The following is a 24,883-nucleotide window of genomic DNA, read 5'->3' as shown; positions in this document are numbered from 1 at the left end:
ATGAGGTGTGAAATACAGTTATAACAAACTATACAATGTGTAATGTCATGAGCTTATACTGAATTTTCTTGCACACTGATGGTGGTAACACATTTTTTTCTCTGCAACTGCATTATCAATACTGGTCAGAGACGGTCATACTCGGGCTCATAGTGTTTGAAAGAGCCTACACAAAATGTAAATAATAGCATTTCTGTGTACAAGTATTGATTAAGTATACAATAGTGAAACAGACAACAATAATTCCTCCAGAGAAGTTCTAAGTAAACAATGGTGTTATGTCGGGGGGAACAGAGGAACCAGTAGCAGACAGGGGTGCAGAAAAATGGCAGGTTTTAATACAGCAGGGGCAGACAGAGCATAGTCAAAAAACAAGCCAAGGTCCAAATCCAGGGGGTCAGTCCAAGCAAGCAGAGGTACAAAAATCCAAAACACAAAGAAGAGTCCAAGGAAGCAGGCAGGGGTCAAAACCAGAAAACCAGATAACCAGATAACCAGATAACCAAGGGCAAGGGAAAGGACTCAGGAACAAGGGGAAGGGCAAGGGAAACAAGGAGGCTAGAACTAGGGGACGGAAGACAAGGGCTCGGGAACAGAACAGGACAAGATGAACTAGCAGCGTGAAACTGAAAAGAACAGGTATAAATACACAGGGGAATGAGACAAACTAGGCGGGGCTTGGGAGTGAGGGCGGTCTAACAAATAAACACCAGGTGAGACACATGAAAGGGTAATGGGACAATAACGAGGGGGAAACAAAAACGCGGACTGGAATCACAAAGACACACATGTAATACAAACGGCTCCGGACTAGGGAGTAGACAATTTGCAGAGAATCAGGAGATGCAGAGATACAGAGACACAGGTGCGAATACTTCGCTGAAACTAAGCAAGTAATCAGTGATAGAATACGGAGGTGGAGTTACAGAATTGAAACTGGAGATGCATTAGTAAGTTAGTTAAGTGATTTAAATTACAAATACCCAAAACTAGTGAATGTTAGTTTGTTAGTTTGACAAACATATTAGTGTGTTAGTATAATTAGTACTGTACAAATTCTATGTTAGTTGGGATTAGTATATTAGTGCTATGGATGAAATGGAGAGAAAGCAGGAAGTAAGGAATGTAAGATTGGAAGGAAGACTGAACCCCGGAACGACCGTAAACACCCGAATAGTGGAGTGACTGGGCTAGAAACCATTCAGACTCAGACATCACAGGGGAAGACGAGTGCAAAGACTAACGAATATAAACAGAACACCAGTCATGAATATGAAAAATAATAAAATAAAAGAATGATGATAATAAACAATGATAAACTAACACACAGAACACAGGAACATAACAAATGGACATTCTATTGACATTTCTGCGAGTTACTGTAGCACGTTTTTGGAATGAGAAACAATTATGCATTTAGTCCGCTCGACCCTTGTTGTGAAAAGGACACTGACCTTACCTTATTTCATGTAGTATGTGGATTTCCAAAATGCAGAAAAGGTGAGGTCCCCCATGCTTGAGCACTGAGTTACAAAATAACTGTTGTCGCAAAAGCAATGGCATTTCAAAATAGGTCATACGGATAGAACCGTGAGTTTTAATGCTTTCAAACGGCATATCCTGTCACCATAGTGATTGAAAATTGGAGGAATTAATGCAAAACAACCCTTACCGGCCCAACCCTAGGCCGGTGAGACTTAAGGGGTTAATTATTCATGATGCATTTATACAGCAAGAGCCATGCTATATATGCTTAGCATTAACCATTCATCATTCTCATTCCGATGAGGAATGTGTGCATTTTAAAAGTGACTTATGTATCCTCTCCTTTTAAAATTGGAATATGGCTGTAATTGAAAACGCAGAGATGAAATGATGGGCACCAGACAGGTTGGATTGATTTACTGGGGCATTAGTCCTCGTACCATCAGCTGCCACAGCGTTAAGGTCGACTGCCTGTCTAAATAGGGACAGCTACCCTTAATGTCCCTGCCATTACTCTGCAGGAAGGCTGCCACGTCTCCATCTGAAAATTGGAGTGCCATTACTTAAAAAAAAAAAGCACTGCAGTTGAAATTGAAAGGTAGTAACTTGATGGCAGTGCCTTCAACTTAACTTCTGGGAAGTAAGAAAATGCAGAGATGAAAAAGTGCTGATGGAGGTGTGTCACTATTTTTTTATTGCTCAATTAAATAGAACTTACTAATCGCATTTACTTTCTCTTTCCAAAATATTTTTCAGTTCCATACAGTGTCAGCAATGCAACAACATATGCCACCATACAGGGGATCGAACCGGGGGCAACCTTCTGGCTGCCAGACAACCACTCTAACCTCCTGCGCTAATGTCACTCCAAATCTTGTCATAATCCAAAAAAAAACTAAAGCAAATAATAAATCTAACCTTTTGTACCGAATGAATGCTATGCTGTTGTTACTTCAGTCAAATGAAGCAGCTGTTTATGGACGATTCTTATGTAAATCATAATGCTCGTCAGTCTCTCAACAACTGAAAACAGCTTCCAGATAATCGTTAAGAAAAGCTAAGCTTTCTGCCTCCCCTGTATGTAGCTTAATGACCAACACTGCCCTGAGCCTAAAGCATGCAAGAGAAGCGCTTTCTCAGAATGTTCCCTGATCCTTTCAGTTCTTTTCACCCTCCAGAGCTGACTTTGTGAGTAACAGACCCCGGCACAGAAAGGAGGGATATTGAGGAGCAAGCTCAACCTACTCAGGCATGGGTGCACATGATTCAGCTGCTACCTCCATAATGTAACAGAAAATAAATACATAATGGGACTTGATTTGGAAACACTGGGATAAACACCCCTCAAATGTATTTTCTAAAGCGATATTTTGTCCTCGTCCTTGCTCAGTCACAGGGGGCTCACACATCCTCAGAATCTACTGTAAATGATAACTCAGCTGAGAGTGCTTTTCCACTCTGTAATCTCCCAGTCAGACTACTGCGATTTCTGCACCACTGGACAGCACAGCTGATCCTGTACAACTCAGCCAGCAGATCTTACCAAATATATCCCTGTCTCCTGGGTTGAAAATATAGGTCATTTGACATTGTCCCACAGGAAGTCGGGATCCATTTTCTTTTCTGACCATAAGCATCATCCTACACTCCAAATTAGGGGGCAAGTGATGTAGTATGGGCTGTAAGGATACATTCAACAAAAACTGCAGTCGGGCCAAAAGAACAGTTGTAGGCTACTGTAGTTGTAGGCACAACTACAAGTACAACACCAGGCTAATCCATCTGATTTGATGATTTCATCAGAATACTGTTCAAAAGACTGCACAGATGGCTGGAACATAATACACAACACATTAATAATACATTGACAGGTTTCACAATAGATTCTCCCACGGCAAAAAAAAAGAAAGAAAAAGAACAGAAAAAATGGCACTTCAGATTTTATGATTGGACTGCATACAGATGCTGAGTAAAGTTAACACAAGTGTAAAATGAACAACGAACAAGACAATGTCAGAATCTCACACATAATACGCACACAATCTCAGCAGAAGCACAGCATCTCTGAGTGAAGCGTTTCTCACTGACAGCAACACCGAGTCTGTGTTATACTGCCCCTTAGTGGAATCTATGGGATTGCAGAAATTAAAGACAGCAACATCTAACCATCCATCCATCCATCCATTATCTTAACCCGCTTATCCTGAACAGGGTCACAGGGGGGCTGGAGCCTATCCCAGCATACATTGGGCGAAAGGCAGGAATACACCCTGGACAGGTCGCCAGTCCATCGCAGGGCACACACACCATTCACTCACACACTCATACCTATGGGCAATTTAGACTCTCCAATCAGCCTAACCTGCATGTCTTTGGACTGTGGGAGGAAACCGGAGTACCCGGAGGAAACCCATGCAAACACGGGGAGAACATGCAAACTCCACACAGAGAGGCCCCGGCCGACGGGGATTCAAACCAAGGACCTCCTTGCTGTGAGGCGGCAGTGCTAACCACTGCACCATCCGTGCCGCCTAACATCTAACCAGATTCATTCAATTAAATTTTGTTTTGTATAGTGCTTTTCATGGAAGACAACGCTGATTTACAAAGAAACAAAAACATCAATAATTAGGCCTGGGTGATTGTCACAGAAATTATTTACAAAATAATGTATTAAATTAACCAATGTCTTATGTGAAGCAGTGGGAAGTAACTGAAATACAATGCTCAACCGTATTGACAGTAACAAGTGTTTGAAATAAATAAATAAAAACAGCGTTGCTGCTAGTAAAAATATGAACAGGCTAAATGCATTGAAATGCTGATTTTAATCACGTTTGTCCATCGCGGAAAAAGCGTGTGTTTGTTTTGATTAGTTATCCTCCAAAACAATCGCGGAAAAGAAACAGGGAATTCAAGTGACTGCCAAAAAAGAGAAAATCACAAATAATTACGCTTCTTGGATAAATAAAAGATGTCGTGGAAGCTCTCATACAACGTTCTCATGCCATTCCGTCAAGCCCATTGCAACGAATCGCCTTTTGATTAATTCAAACGAAGACTGCCGGCACAGCTGGATTATCATTTTGTCCTGCGCTGGATAAAGTTTTACATGGCACCAGATACATGGATATCGTCACATACAATGAAGATATTCAATCCACTTAACAGATGTTTTAACTGCCCCGTTTAAGATCAGCCACAATCGCAAAATGCGATTAGTGGGCAGTCCCATTCGCTGATTGTGTAATGAGATGTAGCATTCGTAAATAAGACGTTAACTGCAGGCAGACTGCGACCGCACCAATATACCATTTTGCACTGCAAATTTCATGTACGTAAATCTGGCCCTTAGTTAGCAGTTAAGAGAGGCTGCGTGATGCATCTGTTGCTCCAGGATGTGTCGAGGCATGGCCAAGTAGTAGGTGGGGGGATAGGGCTGCCGTGGTCCATGGTCTCAGGACAGCGCTGGGGCAGAATGTGACCTCAGGGCAGGAGAGTGGCAGGAGCTCCTGGAAAAAGAAACAAACAAGGAAAAGGTTAGTCACTGTAGTCATTATCTGCTCAGAGAATAAGAGGTTTTATCTGTTCCCAACTAATTTCAATTGATCTTGTAATAACATGTTCATTAACTCACTTTGTGCCAAAGGCCTTTTGGATTACAGATGGCAAAAACCTTGACATAAAGTCCAGATGGAGTGCACAATGAAGGCATTGTTCTTCAGCACAGTGATCCACAGTCCAGGAGTCTCACGAGGAGATGGACAATAGACAAGTGTCACACAAGGAGGGAGTTTCTCTGTCTAAATTATCTGGTTAAATGTCAGCTATATAAGTGCACACAATGCAACAACTGGGCAATTGCACATGGACGGAGTTAAAAGATGCAGCAGCTGACAGCTGGCACATCAGAGGACATGCATGTGCGCAGGATGATCTGTACTCTCCCAACTTTTTGGAGAATGCACAATATACACATTGATGGCAGTTTTCCAAGCAAAATGCAGTAAGATATATTTTAAATGTTACATATGCAATCCCCAGCTTTATGTATGACCTTATGGGATAATCGAAAAGAGGCACATGGAGCAGTGGTCAGTGCTACTCTGCGCTAGTTCAACACCCTTTAACCCAGTGTTTTTCAACCTTGGGGTCGCGACCCCACTTGGGGTCCCGCGGAATTCAAATGGGGTTGCCTGAAATGTGTAGTAATTGATTAAAAAAAATTTTTTTAATCAAGCCTTGTAGCTTACCTAACTGTACATGTATTTCCTGATCAGGGAAAATAAAATGTCATTTTTTGCACTAATCTGGCTACTCTGTATTTGCAACACAGTATAACAAACATGATCAAGAACTAATTCTAGAAAAAAAAAGTCTCTGGGGTCGCCAGAAATTTGTGATGTCAAAATGGGGTCACCAGCCAAGAAAGGTTGGGAACCACTGCTTTAACCACAGCGATGTCAGCATGCACACTTTGTCTTCAGTCACTCACTGTCCCCTGGTGGCTAACATGTGCTACTGCATATTATACATTAAAAAGTGGATTCATAGCGCATTTACATTAATTATGTTCAGGTTTACAGATGGGACATCAGTAGAGGTTCAATCTTACAGCAGTTGTGAAGTTTGATCTTTGCAGAATTTTTGAGTTTACATGCTCTTCACAATGGCGACTCCAATTTGTTATAATACATACTATATGTATACATACATACTACAAGTCTCAGTACAGCCTAAGATACAACAGTCAATAGCTTATTTGACTGTTGGAAAGCCTTAATCAAACTATAGATACTTACCGGTACCTATAATTGAGTGCCATTTCAAAAGGACAGGGCAGAATCAGTGAGTGATAAAACACTAATGCTGTCACCTAAAGGGTTCAGTAGCAGCCTTTGAGCTTTGAAAGGGGAAGCAGAGAACTTACTTTAACTTTCATAAGAATATTAACAGTAAATATTTAAACGCATTATCTGAAACAAAGGAAAATCAGGATCAGTTAATGAAAATGTGTTATTAATTCTGGCTTCTACCATAATAAAAATATTAAAATTACAAACTGCTTCATGTTTTTACTGTACACTAAAACACATACAAAAAAAAAAAATTTTTTGGAAATCTTCTCTTTGTACTACTTACAGCCTCATCAGGCTGTGCCAGATAGGGTAGTTCAATTTAGTTAATGGCAAAATATGAATAATTGTGTTATGAATATTTCATTTGAACCAATCATTAAATTTGCTGGGGAGTGAATGGTAATTTCAAAGAGTCTATTCAAATTGATTATTGAGCATATTGCAGTTTCACTAAAAATCTGATTCAATACTTTGTGACAGTCTGTGACACTTTCTATCAGTTGCTCAGGCTCAAACTCCCAAGGTTTGTGCTCACCTAGATACAGAACTAAAAAAAGCTTCAGGACATCATGCAGAGGATGCCTATATTTACACGTCCTGGTTCCAATTAATGGTTGAAAGCAATTGGCATTTTTAGCATGGGACGTTGCATTCAGCTTTTGTTAGTTGGTGAATGAGGAAGGTGATTGAACAGCATAACACTGCACTTAAAGCATAACCATGACAAACTGCATCTAAAAATGGCAAACGTTGGCATCAGCATCAGGCCATGACTAATGGTGTGTGATAAGGCTTCAAGAACCCATAATATCTGGAGCTAATATCCCACAGTAATAACTGTTTTATGTCAGTCATTCACAGACGGTACATGGTTACTCCATGGTACATGGTTTATGAAGTGTGAGTTCCCAGGCCCTAGTTTCCGTACCACAGCAGGTAGAAAAGGATTTTAGGCTGGCGTAAGTATGGAAACCAAGTGGCTGCCACAAATAGCATGGAGATGGGTATGCTATCTTTTATTCTTAGGATGCTGGGGGAACTATGTATTGCATTAGTAATAGCCAGTTTTGCATAATACAGAGAATTTCACATGTCATATGTAAAAATTAAATTAAATTAAAATATTCAGAAAATAAAGACAAAAATGATCAAGAGACAATAAAGTTCCTTTAATTTAAGGGTACAAGCAGTGATAAACACTCAATTGATACGTTATACGGCCACTTCTTGGACATACTATACAAATTGCACATATTGACAACCCAGCAATACAACTGCAGTTCAAACAAACCATAGTAGTTAAGCTACAAAGGACATTTCTGTAAAACTGGCTAGATAACATTTTTACTTAAATTAGATCAAACAAAAACAATGGTCCCTTAATTTATTTAGTTTCATTAACAAACTGAAACAAATAGCAAAATTATTATGTTCAAATCATTCAGTAATTAAAAGATTTTTAAGTTAAAACGATTCTTCCGCAAGACCTGTAAATTACATTCTGTTTGTGTTAGTTAACTAATACAGCCTGTTCTCTTTAAATAATACAATTTTCAATTAATCAATTATGCAATAAGACTGGAGCAAGCATAATTTTCACATTACTTTCAGTACTGTAATGAATACATTATGTTTTGTAAAAAGCTTATCTTATGAATACTAAACCTGACTGTTCTTGAGCCATTTACAGTACATTACTATGTTATTCAAGTGCCCGAGAGACGCCCTTCTTCAGTGTACCTTTAGCTAAACTTTATGTGTTATTGCAGCTGCATATTTAATTGTGAAATTTAATTTACTCATGGACACAATAGCAGCACACTGCACAAGACTTCAACAACATGCAGCCTCTACAAGTCTATGTGGCCTACTTAACAACTTTAATTTCTCACCCAGGACTATGCTTACACTCATACATAGAATGATAGGTATGAGAAATTAAACATAGAATTACAAAATGTTTTTTTATAATTGTGCTGGATAAGTGCGTCGACTAAACAGATAATTAAGATAATTTTGTCAATTAAGATGACATTTTCCAAGAATATTTTACCATTATATTCATTAAAAGCATTAAGAAATTTCAGATCAAAGACATATAGAATCTTATCTTGGTCATTACTGTCCAAAACTACATACACTTCTCTCCAATGAAGGAAATTATAATTCACATATTTATAATGAGTTACTGTGTATCCTAGAATACAAATGGCACCACAGTGCATAAAGACATCATAATCCTTTGAAGCAAAAAGTAATGTTATTACTATGGTCATTTGTATAGTCTTCTGAAGCTAATATAGTCTGTTAAAATTAGACTCAATTGAGCTTCCCGCTCCAATCACTTAAAAGCATACACATTCAGTGCCTGAATTTCCACCATCAGTACCAAGGTGATATAAATATAAACAGATGTACCCCTATACACGGTTAAATCAGTCTTGTCTCGGCCAGACGATTAATTTTTCATTTCAGAAAATGGCCTCAAACCTGAAATGGCACTAAAATTTTGATCTGATAACTGGTGCCCCTTTTATCAACAACTCTCAAAAAAGTGATTGTAAAAATACTTAAACAAATTACCACGGTCGGTAGAAATTGCTTGTCACAGGATACTTTCACAATCATTGCCACTCCCTTATGACTCAACGTGTGAAGAGGCTGAGGCTTCCTTCTGGAATCTCTCGTCCATCTGAAGGATCATGACTCTGCAGCCAGAGGGCGCTATCCTTTCAAAACCTTCCCATTAAAGATTGGACTAGAGGCACTGCATTGCCTGGCAGGCACACTCCCCCATCCTCTTCACTTTTCTGAGCATTTGGGAGGGGGCCAAAACATAGGCCAAGCCTATTGATGTAGTCAGCGTTATCTGTGGGACTCTCAGAGAGCAGGGAGGAAAAACTTCAGCCCGTCTTTTACTCTTTTCTGCTCATTCCCCAGGAGCAGAAACTTTCTCAGCCGATCAAATGCAAGCTTCTTTTCACTGCCTGTGCTGGAGGAAGAGGAGCTACTGGACTCAGATGAAGATGACCTGTGAACACAGACCTCAGTGTGATGCTCATCAGGCAACAGAAGAGGTACTTTACATAATAAGGAAAAATCAAGCCTTCCGTTTGGATTAGTATAAGAAAAACCAGTGCTATCAGAAGGAAACTATTCAGATGGAATACAGAGACAGGAAGGTGGCATGGTATTTTTTAACTGTCATTCCCTTCCTGGACAACTTAGAGTGCATGTATTTCACATTCAGGACATTCAGATGGATATTATTTAACCGAAACAATTCAAGATTATTTCACAAGATATACGAAACCTTCCTTTTTTACAGTTATAGTCCCATAACTACCAAATCACACCAGCAATTACATGAACATGTGAATTCTCATATGGTACATCATTCCTGAAATGTACCTTTGACGAGTGGAGGGAGGTTTGATAGTGGTTGCAGTCTTGGTGTGGGGGGAGCGCCCTCTACAGGCTGGATGTAGATATCTGCCAGCGATCCAGTATTTATTGGCAGGGCTGGGAGTGCAGTAGTTCCTGGAGAAGCCCATCATGTAGTCTCTATTGATCACATTGTGTCTTGCAAGGTTATTGCAGTTTTGGCAAGTGACCAGCTGCCAAAACAAAGAGAAAAGTATGTGAATGGTCTTAAGGAAAACCTATAGACTACACTTCAAAATAACAGCAGTTTACAGATTAATTTATTTAACTGTCTCTAGATGGACAGAATTCTGTTGGATTCAGTTACTCCATGCACACTTCAGTGGGTCTTACTAGTCACACAGAGCACTGTTCATATGGAATAAAAACAAAAATATGAATGCATTATTAAAAATCAGATCACTGCTAGTAGAATGTGAAATAATCAAATGCATCATGATGGAGTCCTAGCCAAGGTTATGAAGCTTCATCCATGCGAACAGTACCCTGGGTCAGATACAGAGCTATTATCAGACATGCTCACGTGTCTCGCTCTAGTGCAAACCGCCCCTCTCCTGTCAGTCTTGCTCATTAGATGTAAAAAAAATTCAGGACATATCTCAAGAGAGCCAAACACCTCACAAACCTCATTTCTCACCATGCTGGAGATGCTTAGGGACTCCAACTGAGCTAAATTTCAACATTTCAAGGCATTAGACATGTGGAATAAGTTTATATGGCATAGTGTGCAAGCACTGAAAGGAAGAAAACGGCCCTAAATTAGCTCTAAAATGATCGCTTTAACCTTGAAAAGCATCAATTACATTGTATAGAATTTTCTTTCAATGTAGCATTCCCAAATTATATGGAACATATGCCTGAGATCTTCAAAATTGATCTTCATGAATGTCAATGTTTTTGAAATAAAAATGTCTTTTTTTTATCATTATTGCAGTGTAACATTATATTGTATTACAGAAAAATATGCAATTATCGCAAATTACAACCACAATGAATTCACGGGGCGTCTGCGGTAATACGCAGACATGCATCTTCTGTATAAGTAAGCCATAAACACAACACATCAATATTGAATATTTCAGACATGACACTGAGCAGTACAGCACAAATAAGCCCAGGCAAAACATTATTATTTCCCCCCTAAATGTTGCATGAACAAAACATAGGGCTCCAACTGAGCAGAATATAAATATGTCTTTAAAAAAAAGACTCACCGAGACAAAGGTAGCCATTCTGGGTTTCTGAAGGGAGGTAAGAAGATGAATTCAGTGAAACCTGGGAAGCCAGTCCTATTAGTGATCTCTTTACTACAGCTGTGAACGTGCGTGCCCCTTTTAAAGCACAGCCACACAGCAGCTCAGCCAATCAATCATAGAGGAGGGTGGAGCTGTGCAAAATTCATTCAGCCTGCCCACACTGACCTTCTTTAGCCCCAACCAATAACCCTATCCCCTGCAGCAATGTCAACACAACCACTTCCAGCCAAAAGATGAAATCTATATCTGGATTAGGACATGGAAAAATAGTATTACATATACCCAATATGCTTTCTGACAATATTGCCCTATTTATTGTGGAGATACTACATCAAACTGTATGGGCTACATTTAGAGTTCCAGAACACTATTTAGCTGTTATTCAATGCTGTTACTTTCATACACACTGGATGGCCCGTTGAATGCTGTGCCCATTTTATAAAGCATGTACTGCATAATAACAATACTTTGCATGGAGGATATTCTATTTCCAGGCTAATGTTTCATCACTTGCACAAATAGAAAACATTCCTGATCTAGAGATTGTTGCCATAGTGATAACAAGTCTATATAAATGCCACATGGATGGAAAGGTTACAATCACAATCTGTTGCCCAGAATAGTTTAGCTTACTTTAAATACATGTAAAATAAATAAATAGGCTAACAAACCTGAGTTGGGATTAGGGGGATCCCTTTAGGACACAAAGCTGGAGTGACAAGTTGTGTCTAGTTACCAGGGCTAATTGCCACAGCATGCATTATGACTCAGAATACAATCGTTTTCTTTACAATAATCACAAATGTGATCTAAATGAATCTCAGGAACTGCTGATTTTCACACACAGCAGTCTTTAGAGTTTGCAGAGAATGGTGTTAAAAACATCCAGTGGGCAGCAGTTCTGCAGGGAGCAATGCGTTGTTAGTGAGAGTGGTCAGACTGGTTGAAGCTGACAGAAAGGTGACAGTAATGCAAATGTAGGGGAAAATTCACAGAACGAAAGATCTCCCTCCTAAAAGCATGATAACCAATCACAAGTCAAAATCAGACTCCGCCTTAGTGAGCAGGCTGGTTCCTCCAAAACTCTCGACGATGTGTGCTAAAAGTTTATCAATATATCTGTATTAAAGTATGATATGTACCCTGTATAGTTTCAAACTGATTAACTGCTAAATTGTGCCAGGATTACACAGTGAGCCCAGCCAGCTGGCAGGGGGGGGGCCCGTCTTGAACTGTGTAGACCAAACTGTCAAGGACACGGGCAGAGCAAGATATGACTATACAGCTGATTTCTCCGGGACTCTCGATGTTTTATGCCAGGAGTGTATCTATTTGACCTAGAACATTAATTATAGCTGAGCTTATGAAAACGCAAGAAACCACAGTGAAAACTGTTGAAATGAGAGCAAAGAATGCTACGTACATTTATTCCCTTCGAAGAGAATAATTAATCAAATGTTTAGTATGTCTGTAGATTAGAAAAGTATATTAGAAGTGAATATTAATGAAATGTTTAGTTTGTCTGTATATTTTCAATGATTACTGCTGCTTAGTTCGTCTTATAAAAGCGAAAGATACAGAGTGACGTGTATGGATGACGTGTTAGAGGGAGGGCATCCAGAACTTTCTGAGGTCTGGTAGTTTGCCAAGAGCAGGTGCGGGGTGAAGTGAGGACACGTAGTTGGCAGAATGCCCTGAACTTTGTACAGAGTTGGCAGAGCATAAGGACCGTTGGCAATTTGCCACAATGACATTGTGGGAGGAGCGTTGGGAGGAGTTACGATAAGAAAAGTGTGGGTGATTTGCCAGAATGCGGTTTGAGGAGGAGTTGTAGGTGGAGTAACTGTGTATAAAATGGGTGTACAAATGCCAGTCGGGGTTCAGTTCTGGAGAGCTGATCCGGCTTTATGCACGTGTGCTAATAAAGTCTGATTTTCCTGAAGATCTTGCTGCCTGGTGTCGTCTTTTCCCTCGTGAAGATGTTTTTCGACAAATTGAAGATTTGGACTCTGTCGTTTCCTAGACACAACACAAATAACCAGCATTACAACAGTGGTATGCAGAAGAGCATCTCTGAATGCGTGAAACCTATAATTGGATTGGCTACAGCAGCAGAAGACTTTATAAATCTAAAAAATAAGTCTAATTAATGCCTAATAAAGTGCTTGGTGCTCACTGAGTGTATATACTGCACATACTTTCAGTCATTTAAAATAATTTCACACCACTAATATAAGGCCAAGAGTCAATGAACATTTGTCATTAACCCTTTTAGAGATTTTTTTCACGATTCTCAGTTAAATACGGATTTACAGGTTTATCTAATAGATAAACCCTCATACATTTTCTAAGGGTAAATTTTGCCTATTAAAGGACGGAAGGGCTCATTTGAAACAGACAAAGGCCTGGATTAATTCCAAGTGCAAGCAAATTCAAGTGTAACACCTACAGTATGCAGTCACACACCAAAGTCTTAGCCAGCCAAACTAAGAGACACAGGCACCACGACTCACCCCTGTACCATTTAATAGTCAATGCAAACACCATTTGCTGCTGTACAGCTGGATGGTGTGAGTGAGAAGGGGTACTTGGCCTATAGGTCTGTATGAAACATGAGCCTCCATCAAGACTGAGCTCTCAGTTAGATGGCACCAGAGTCACTAAGAGTGCCGCTGGAAAGAGGTGGGCACAGATTCTGCCTCTGGTATCTAGGTCTATTATGGTGGACACTGACTCCACACAGGCATACCCGGAAAATTCCAATCTATCGATCCCACTGATGTGGTTTCCATTCTACTATCTACTCAAGCCCCCACAACAAACGCATCAGCAGCTGTTGAGAACCAGAGGAGGAGAGTGACTTTGCTATTTGCCCTCTGCAGGCATGCCTGTCCTAGAATGCAGTGGAGTAGGGAGACACACAGTGCTAGCTCTACTGAGTGGAAATATGCTCCTGATCCATACCCTGCCTTGGGACGGATGTGTTACTATCACGTTGGGAGCCTGTGGAGGAGATGAAGTATCAACCTATTTACAGTATTAAGAGTTCCATTAGGGATCTGGGCTGTCATCTAAGATTAAATTAAATAGAATAGCTTACCGTGCTTTAAATATAGAGTGGGCTCCAGAATTATTGGTACCCTTAATATAAATGAAGGAAAAAGGCTGCATATAATAAACAACACAGCTAATAATCTACAGTGGGGTCCAAAAGTCTGGGACCACAAAGAAAATCTGGGATTTTACACGCTATCGACAAGTTATATACAATAATTCAAATTCCACATGAGTTTTCCCAAAACTGCACCCAGATGTCCTCAAGGGTCCCCAAATCTCTCCAAATACCAAACATCTTTTTTCTCCAGACACATGAATGTACAGAAATGCTTATTTTTATATTGAAACAGATTTGTTGATACAAAATGTAAAGAAAATTAGCCTATATGAGAGTATGTTTTTATGAATAATGCTCAAACGGTCAAAAAAGCTCTCAACCTAACACTTTCTAACAAATCTGCATCACATTTAAAATGGATTTCAAAACATGTTAGCCCCGTTAGCCAGTACAATTACATCTACATTAAGTCTAAATCCTGTAATTACGCACATCTTCATATTCATAATGCAATGTGAATGCAGCGATATTCCTAAACTGTCCGTCACCTGAATATGACACATTATACCTTTTGGGAAAGGGTAGGAAACCCTGTAGAAGAAGCGTGCCATGTTTTATATTAATTTGGGACTGAAATGACCTAGCAATGTATTCATGCAACAAAAACAAGTACTTCAAGATGGCATTTGCTTAGGTATAGTCCCGGCAAAAACATAGTTTTCTAGAAAATGGCTGAACGGATAATGAAAGAAATTTAAAGGTTTGTGAAAAAACATTTGGTTCCATAAATATGTCTGTATCTAATAATTTGCAAAACAAACTTGTATCTCTACTAACCCGGACATACAGTATGTCTGACGGACGTGGAATAAAAGTGAGCTAATTGTATGTTGTTGTTCTTATATTGGAATGTGATTATTTTGACATAGAGAAATGGTATCACGGATTGTTAGAATATGTATTTCATTGTCTAAGTTGGTGACGAGGTCAGGGTTGTAAAGTGTGGCATGGGGCAGCCTGCTGCATTATTGCCCAGCATTGCCAATAAGAGTAAACTGATGTTCCCGCTAGCGGAGTCTTTTTAACAATATGCCAACACTGTTTTGCGGTTTTATTACGTCACAGTTTTTGTATGATATACGTAAATATGAATTATTTGATGTCGACGACTCAACCACAAGGGGGCAGAGTGGATGGGGTTAAGAACAATGGCACAATGAATTCAACAATTACCACAACACTTTGACAGAAAATCTGTATTTATCTTTGCTAGGGAACTGTAGGTCGATGTGTGTGTGGATGTTTAATTTTCTGACTACTCCAAAGGCATGTGTTGCAGTGGGTGGAAATACTAACCTATTATGGTCTGACGAACTTGATATTAAACATGTATAATGCTGCCATCGAGTGGTAAGATTAGATACTTTATACCAAAGATGCAGACACAAAATCCACTGCCTGAGGCAAAATGTATAAAAAAGGTTTTCAGTCTCAAATGTACCTCTCACTGCTCTTAACACTGCAGGGGCCTGGACCTCACTGCTGCCTCGTAATATTTTATTTTTGAAGTGTCTTGGATAACAAAAAACATGTTTCAGGGAAACTAGGTCCACAATTTTTTTCTTTTTTATTAACAATAGTTTTCAGAATATTATATATATGTATATACTATTCTCATTTCGATATACAGTAAGTATACAGTAAATTATACTGTTAATTATTATTTTTCTGTTTCAGTCTGCCACTTTCCTCCAAATAGCAAGGCTCTAATGTGTTTGGCCTCAATTGACTACATTCGTCCTACCTTCATGCAACCACTGAACCACTTGCAGAAAAACAACACCAAAAAAGAGGACAGGTGGTACGAGGTATATTTCGCAAAAATCTCTCTATGGATATGAAACATGCATACAGCATACAAAGCAATGTGGTCAGATGAGACAAGAATTTTACTCTGATTGCAAAAATGTAACAAATGTAACTGATAGCTGCAATGCTTACAGATATTGCTTGAATTTGTTGATTTCCCTCAGTGAGGTATTTATTTGAGCAACTCTTCAAAACACCCTGTTGCTATGGAGATGGTTGAATTCAAGACTCAGTGAGCTCAAGATACTGTACAACTACAGTCTGCAGTTCTTGAACAGTGATCCTTGGGATTTTTAATGTAATGCAAAATGCTCTTGTATCTTCTTTCTGGCAAGTTTCTAGTAACTGTTCCAGATGTTTGAAACTTTTTGTTTATTTCCCTAACAGTGACTAAATGTTTGACTAAATCCTAGTGAAACTATCCTAGAGATTGAATGCTACAACAGTTCCTTAAGCATGAGCAGAACAGAAATAATAACAGTTTTACTGCAGATTTAACAATTATTTAAAACATGTGTAAGGGGTGCCAATTATTTTAGCGACTGTGTTTCTGACAATAGCATCATTCAATAAAATGAACAAAAAACGTTTTTCAAAGATATAATACAGGAGTATTAGAATAAACTTATATGTTCTCCATATATGTGTATTTCACATTCGTGAAATCGTTTCATTTTAATAAAAGGTACAATTAATTGTGGACCTGACTGTGTGTAAATGACGTCACTGAAGGCAAATTGTAAGTCCAGCGATATAGAACATTGTTTCCATGGGGATATTCTTAAAACAGCTGTTCGTTGTGGATGACCATTTGTATGTGGGCCAACCAAGGAGTCCTGTTTTTCTTCAACAAATTCTTCCTAAATCTTCCCCACCCACGTAACATTAAAATCAGGTAAACTACATGACCGATCGACAATTTGAAAATGTGTAGCTATGCTGTGTATCCTACATGTTTATATTTAAAGGTGTTTTTGTCTGTAGTGCATTCGGAAACAAGTTTCGTTTTTACGTAGAACGACTGAACAGAAAGATAACACATAAGCCTAAACGAACCTGTTATAGATATAAAATATGGAACAAATCCTAAATTCAGAGAAAGTGAGAGAAACTATTTCACCCTCTGTCCCAAGTAGACAGATGTCATGTGGAAGCCGTCACCACCTCCAATCCTGAGAACAGCACTGCGCCACACTGGCGCTGCCGAGAATGGCACTCGTATCCGAGTTCTTCCGGTCACTTCAACAGACGCATGCAGTTTGCTGGAGGCCAAAGTAGCGTCCGATTTCGACTTTCTCTTTCTGAGAGTAACGTCCTCGATGGAAAAGGTTGACGGCAAGCTGGTCTACAAATGCGCCAGCTGCCTGAGGCATTACTCCAGCCTCGGACCCCTACAGCGCCACATAGCTTTAGGTTGGAAGGAAGGCTTCAGTTGTAGGGTTTTCTACAAAAAACTGAAGGAAATTCGGGGCAGGGCAGAAGAAGAGGGTATCCAGGACACTTGGACAGCCTTTGCCAATGGAAGCCATGATTTCGCTGATGCAGAAAGGAGGAACAATGTTATCTTCAAGTGGCTGTCTGGGATTGAAATTCCTGTAGACCAGATATCACAGAAACAGTCTGTTACTAACTGCTTTGAGGTACCTTCCTTGTAATTTTTATTTAGTTGAAGTAACATAGTAGTTATGCCTTCATGATAAAAAGCCAAAGTCTTCAGAATAACTATGGAATGTTCTCCAATATGTCTGCAACAACCTAACAGTCCAACTGATTTTCTTATAAAACTGCAGGACAGTGTACCTAAGAGAATTGATGCAGGGGGCTGGTAGTCATAAATATTGATTTGATTTAAGTGAATTAGTAAATTTAGTAAATGTTTCAATATTTAGAAACTGTTCTTTTCATTGAGTGAAAAGTATTTTAGCTGTACAGAAGTATTTTGCACTGTACTGTATGGCACCTAAAAATCTATTTGTTTTTCACCAAAGGACATTTGAGTAAATAACACTACAACATTGCACATTTATTTCCTGTATTCCATATTTTTCTGAGAGTGTATCAATAAACCTAGTTGAGATAGTGATTGTAATCAGTCTCATAACTCAAATGATGGATGTGGGGTGGGCTGTAATGTGCACATTCAGTGTGCCATTACAGAAAATATCTTCAGAGACTGGAGCAGCATTATTGGTTTTACCACTAGGTGGACACAGAGTATTAGAAATCTGTGAAAATGCTATGCATATAGTGAAATGATGCAAAGTGAAATTCTGAAAGATTATCGATGGTTTCACGTAAAAGTATCACTTGGGTATCATGGTACTTACTGTATCATAATGTAAGGAAAATGTATTGGGTCTTAGTGGAATTTGTTATTCTGTTGATCTTAACATGAGCCCTAAACTCTAGTGATGTCTCCAATGATGTCTCCAAAGATCAGATGCTTAAATGTGTTAGTTAGTTGCTCTTAGATCTTCATGCAGCTGGAATGTATAAACAATCAGTTATAGTTTAAAAGTGCATTTCTCTGTTGCTAATAATTGGTCTTGTATAGTCATAGAAAATGTAGGATATTACATGCTGAAGTTGTGGTGCATTATTATGATATTATCAGGATTATGTTACTGTTTAACACATATTTTATTTTCAGTACAGATTACATTGTTGGAAACAAAACTAAGCCAAAACCTAAGCCAAAACCTTCTGCTTGCATATTTGGCGGTCTGTCCATTTGGCTTCATTGCTTAGTGTCAGGTAACTAGGGTCAATTTGTTTTTAGGCAATATATATATATTTTTTTAGACTGTATCCATTTATTGTTTTAGATATGCACATTACTAGGCAAAATGTTAAAAAACGAAATCAGCACTGACCAAAATCATGGGATTGAGTAAATGTCTCTCAGCCTAGCTCATATTTAAGCCACATATTTAAATGTGTACGTATTCTACTTCAATAATGGTTTAATCAAAACAACAACAACAACAAAAAAGAGTTGTCTACTGTGATGGTACTGTGGACATACCACATGTTTACCACTGTTCCAGTGGTTTTAAACTTATGAATTGTTGACATTATAGTAGAAACATTTTTGGCTGATGCATGCTGTGCCATCCTAAATTGGATGGAATTTCATCACCACCTACCGTATAAGAGGTCTTATAAGAGTATAAGAGTGCCTTCCAATGTCTGCCTCATCCCCTGGATGATAAAATACAGTATACTATTACTGTACTTGTACCAGCATTTCAAAATGCCATTGTTCAATCAAATGTCTATTTTAAACCAGCTATAAATCAAATCTGGTGTGATATACAAATTAAGAGTTGAAACAAACTGCATGACTTTTGATGATGATTGAGGGTTACTTTACAAATGCATTGTAAGTATTTTCAAGTTTAAACAACACTTAGTGAGTACTTTATTAGGTATCTATTGGACTTATTTTTTAGACTTATTGGTCTTCTGCTGCTGTAGCCTTATGTGTTCAGAGATGCTGTTCTGCATACCCGTTGTGACTATTGTGTGTGAAAATCACAGGGGATCAGCAGTACTCAAACTACCCTGTCTGGCACCAACAAACATTCCATGTTCAAAGTCACTTAGATCACATTTCTTCCCCATTCTGACATTTGGCCTGAACAACAGCTGAACCTCTTGACCACATCTGCACACTTTTATTCATTTATTTGCAGCCACATGTTTGGCTGATTAAATATTTGCATTAACAACCTGGTGCACAGCGGCATGGATGGTGCAGTGGGTAGCACTGCCGCCTCACAGCAAGGACGTCCTGGGTTTGAATCCCCGTCGGCCGGGGCCTCTCTGTGTGGAGTTTGCATGTTCTCCCCCTGTTTGTGTGGGTTTCCTCCGGGTACTCCGGTTTCCTCCCACAGTCCAAAGACATGCAGGTTAGGCTGATTGGAGAGTCTAAATTGCCCATAGGTATGAGTGTGTGAGTGAATGGTGTGTGTGCCCTGCGATGGACTGGCGACCTGTCCAGGGGGTATTCCTGCCTTTCGCCCCATGTATGCTATGATAGGCTCCAGCCCCCCTGCGACCCTGTTCAGGATAAATGGGTTAGGATAATGAATGAATGAATGAACCTGGTGTACATATCTATCTAACAAATTTCTCACTGAGTGTATATGAGTTTAGCCATAGTCAGAGCCAGCCACCGGTTTGTGGATAGTGGATAACAGGGCCTTTCATTCAAAATCCAATGGTGGGTCTTGCTTCAGTGATGTTTATTTTACTATGATTTATAATTGTACCAACAATTGTATCATACCGTTATAGAACGGTTAATGTAAATCCAAGTCAGCTGTTGGATCAGCTCTCATTAAAGCACATTTTTAATCCAGTTATCACATTTGGCCAGAATTTAAGAATACTTAATAAGAATAAGAATACTTTATGCCCCTCCAATACCTCAAACAACACTAATCTATACGTGTCATATAATGAATAACGAATTGATTCGAACACCCATTATACTGTACAAATTGAAGTCATTTAAAACGAATGTAAAGGAATGTAATGTAAAAGCTTCAATAGCCTATATGTTTGTTCAGGCACGATAGGCAACTGACTGTCACGATCTACAATTATGCTACCCTTACTGGGGCTAAATAAATTGGGTTTCCGTGAAGTTGACATGAAAAAATCCACGATCTACCGTATTTATAAGAGGACGTTGCAGGATTAGTGGTTGTAATAAAATCTCATTGTACTGGAATGCCATTTCCTGTTCTTGCGTGCGGAAGCAAGGTAAGCCTTAATTCCGCGGAGTTTTTTTAATTATTATTTTTTTTATCTCGCACTGTTCCCACTGCATGCGCGTGCCCTAGCCGTCAACAGCACTGAAACCTGTTATGCAGCAGCAGCGTCGTCTTGCTGAAGACAGACAGTCTGATCTGGATACAGGAACTGCAGCTGCTTTTGATTCCCCTATTCCTTCATTAGTTGCTGTTCAGTGCCCCTTTCAAAGTCGTTTAAATAGAGGGCACCGGCAAGAACGCACCATAACCCCTGTCATTTGTTCGATGAGAAAATTATCGGATGGCTACACTGTGATGGCATCCAAATAACTGCTAACTCAGGTAGCGGAATTTTGCAATATTTTTTCTGTCCATTTTTTTTTTCTTTCGTGATGAATTTGGATTGTTATGAATTACGGTGTTTGTGCTAATATCTTGGAGGAGATCGAAGGAATTAAGTTGGAGAAGACTTGCATATTACCACGCGCTTCTGTGCATCGCGGACGGCCAGGAACGAGGATGTCCTCTGCCTGATCTAATCAGAAAACCCCCTTTTGATTAAATCGGTGCTGGTACATCTTCCTTGCATCTGGAGGGCGCATAGGGGAACCATGGGGAAGCGTCATTCCTGAAGCTGCTCCTCACTCTGAAACCCTTTTTAAAAAGCTATATTGCTGTTTTCCTGTTTGTAATTTACGCTTTATCGTAATATCAGCTTTGACGATTTACCTGGGTCAACGGTCGACCACCCAACCAATTCGCCATGCCAGCCTACTGAAGGGGTGGATATCTTTCTCCGCCTGGTGCAGATAGTATGGCTTCATCCCGCAGGAGATGCAAATCGGAGATGATTGTGGTCTCTGGATGCCTTCTCGTGTTGGTCTTGAGATTTCGACCTGTGTTGGCACGGGTGTGCAACGATAATGCCGGGCACAACCTGGAGAAAGCCTGGTACACGAAAGACGGCGAAGCATTACCTATCATGGTCCTGATGCCTATGAATGAATCGGCGCTTAGGAGCAGCATCAGTCAAGGAATCGACCGTGCTGTCCAGCTCGCCATTCAGCACATACGAGAGTCCAGGCTGTACTCTTTCTCCCTAATCCCCAAAATCTACGACACTGAGGTAACTCGTGGTGTTATGTGAATTAACGTGCCGTTTGTCTGGTTTGTGGTCAGGATCAAGTCAACGTGACATGCACAGCAATTGAGTTGTGCCTATGGCGTAGGCTACATTGCCAGCGGCTCAGGTAGGCTACAGTGCTGCTCTTGTGTAAACCGGATTCATGTATGGGTCGGTTCGTCAATGCCGTCCTCTGAGACTCCTTTCTGGCATCTGAACACACAATGACAGCAATAATACGAATGCTCTGTCTTCGATGTAATTTAGGCTGCCTGATTCGAAGCATTGTGCGTCTGCGTTAAGTAAATAAATATAGTTAAATAAGAATAACTGGTGAATATCCTTGGTTAAGGCTTTAAGACACATCAGAAAGTTTTCACGTGAACACAAAAAACAGTCCTGCTATAAACCCAAACAAACAAGGGGTGACATTTGGAATTCGATCAAAGCAGGGTGGCTATATGTTGTGGGCACCATCAATTTGTTCGGAAATTCGGAGGCATGATGGTTTCCCGCTTTTTTTAAAGTGGCCTTTATCTGTCATATTTTTCTCGTCTGGACGTAGAATATTTGAAACATTTCTTTCGTTTAGAAGCTTAGCCTATAGAGTAATGAAACATTCAGGTCTAATTATGTAAATAGCTACTGGAATCCACGCCTTTACGTGCAAAATAAAACATTCCTCATTAATTGAGAAAATATAATTGACTATTCAACACGCATATTATTGTTCAATAACAATGGCTTGTTTTTCCTGTTTGGCCAGAAAATATAGTTTTCCACAAAGGTTAATTGTTGTGTTTCATTTTTATTCATTTATTGGACAATTACGAAATTAGGAAAATGCCAGTGGTATGTCACTGAATTTCTGCGCAATTCTGCGCGATTGAATCCGGAGCTTGTTGAGTTTCTGTTTACCTGAAGATGGCAGTCATTTCCTGTTGTAGGCCGAGTCTATGGTAGTATGGAGTGCATGGCTAAAACAGCATGACGTAGCCTATGTATAGCCTGTTGTTAACATGAATATCAACATATTACTGTGTAGATCATCTGTTTGTGACAGAAGTTAGTCTGCTAAAGAGCTGCTTTATTTTGTGTCAGTAATTCAGAGAGATTCTACCCCACTGTAGACATAGTATCAATCAAGAGGTATCCCGAGGTCGCAGAACTGGATGACACTGTTTTCTGTTGTCATTCACACACTGGTAGGGGAATATATAGTACTTAAGCATTCTAAATGTAGGCTATGTTGTTATTAAGCTTAGACCTACTATTACTTATCTTGCAATAACCCTTGGTGAATTTCAGCGGCCATAATTTGTGTTGCCTTGGTGATTAGAACTTCAGTTTTCAGAATTGATTTTTGTCTCCACAGCTTTATACAGCAACAATTCAGAAAGCATTACTAGTTATTACTGCAGTTTAATACAATTGATCACACAGTTAGTCCAACTGTAAGACATGAGAAATGTTTGTTACAAGCACACATTTTGTTACAAGCAACATTGAATTCTGTACTTGACAGTTTTTCAAGGAATATTAGTGTACCCCTCAACTTTCATATATCTGCTACAGATAGAGCTGTCCCTCCCATTTCTATGGTGTTAACTGTGAATGTGCCCTGCCACAGCCAGGGAGGACCACAGGACTGTGGACAGCAGTGTCTCCTCTGGCTGGCATGCTCGCCTGTGACTGGGCAGAAGTCAGCTCAGATGCAGTGAATTGCTCTTGTTAGGCCTAAAGGCAGAACTTGCTTTGGTGGAACACAGTAACTACACTCACTGAACACTTTGTTAGGTATTTATTAGACTTATTTTTTGTACTTATTGGTCTTCTGCTGCAGTAGCCTATCCACTTAGAGGTTTGACACATTGTGTGTTCTGAGATCTTCTGCAGCCCTTCACAGATGAAAATCCGTCTGGCATCAATAATCATCCATCATGGTCAAAGTCACTTAGATCACATTTCTTCCCCAAAACAGCTGAACCTCTTGATTTATGCATTTAGTTGCTGCCACATGATTGGCTGATTCAATATTTGTATTAACAAGCTGGTGTACAGGTCTACCTAATATTGTATGTGAGTAATGGCTCTCAAATCTCTTGACCCTGTAGAACCCTTAAACTCTGCCATTGAACGTTGTATTTTCTTTGTTTATTAAAACAAACTAAATAAACCCATAGGCCAATAGAAAGCATTCCCCCAGCCAGGCAGAGTATTGCTCTTCAGCTCTCTCCAGCAGGGTCACTTGGCACTGCCTTTGTCCCACACATTTGTAGAGTAATTGGGCAGTTGGCAAGGGTACATGGGTCACCTGATGCATGCTGTCAACATTAAGGCAATTGCACTTCCCAATGTCCAAGCTTGTCCAAGTCTACTTTAAGGGACACCCCTGGCATGTGGTGCATGACTCCTGATGGCGGTAGCAGGTTTCACAATGAGGGACCAGGTGCGATTTCACTAGATTGAGTCCAGGGGGTCCAACAGAGCCTCGACCACCTGACCCCTAGCTGTAACTGGGTAAAGACGGGCTGGAGAGATGGCCATTGTCAGAGTGGCAGATTCGGCTGTGACTGAGGTGGGCTGGTGCGATACAGGGGTCACTAGGCATGGACTTCCTCCACAGGCAGACAGGGAGGGTCTGGCCTGCGTGACCACAGGTTATTAGAAGTGATTTGCACATGGGATGCCAATTTATCAAGGAAATTGTATCTCATGTTCTTCAATTTATAACTGTCTGACCTAGCCTTGATTGGCCCTATCTCACTGCAGCTGTGGGCTTTAAATGCTTTTTCTGTCATTCAGCAGCTTTTCCTCCCTCTGCTGTTCTTCAGAAACAGCCTCTTACTTATCTGCTGCTCGTGAAAGGCACTTTCACATTTTTATGGGTCGTCTAAGGCCTGTGCATTTTAGCTTAAATGTTTTCAAGCTAGCTAATGGTAACTCATAATTGGCTACTACTCTCTGACAGG

At 39.8% G+C, this 24,883-nt stretch overlaps 2 protein-coding genes across 2 annotated transcripts in view; one reads left to right on the top strand and one right to left on the bottom strand.

Annotated features, from left to right (window-relative positions):
* Nucleotides 1-9,224: 9,224 nt before the first annotated feature.
* LOC133129659 (UPF0711 protein C18orf21 homolog) lies at nt 9,225-21,795 on the bottom strand. Its single transcript, XM_061243933.1, has 4 exons — nt 21,518-21,795; nt 11,003-11,029; nt 9,756-9,961; nt 9,225-9,375 (listed from the first exon to the last, which is right to left on the bottom strand). The coding sequence occupies exons 1-4, from the start codon at nt 21,551-21,553 to the stop codon at nt 9,225-9,227; spliced, it is 420 nt and encodes a 139-aa protein (XP_061099917.1). The 5' UTR covers nt 21,554-21,795.
* LOC133139197 (gamma-aminobutyric acid type B receptor subunit 2) overlaps nt 21,603-24,883 on the top strand; it is a 90,862-nt gene continuing 87,581 nt past the window's right edge. Inside the window, exon 1 of the mRNA XM_061258592.1 lies at nt 21,603-21,914. Coding sequence (XP_061114576.1) covers nt 21,603-21,914 — 312 coding nt within the window. The remainder of the gene's footprint in view (nt 21,915-24,883) is intronic.

The sequence above is a fragment of the Conger conger genome, chromosome 1 (assembly GCF_963514075.1).
Source record: "Conger conger chromosome 1, fConCon1.1, whole genome shotgun sequence".
NCBI classification, from domain to species: Eukaryota; Metazoa; Chordata; class Actinopteri; order Anguilliformes; family Congridae; genus Conger; species Conger conger.
The sequence above is the reverse complement of the archived record's forward strand: the minus strand, read 5'-3'. Positions and strand labels throughout refer to the sequence as shown.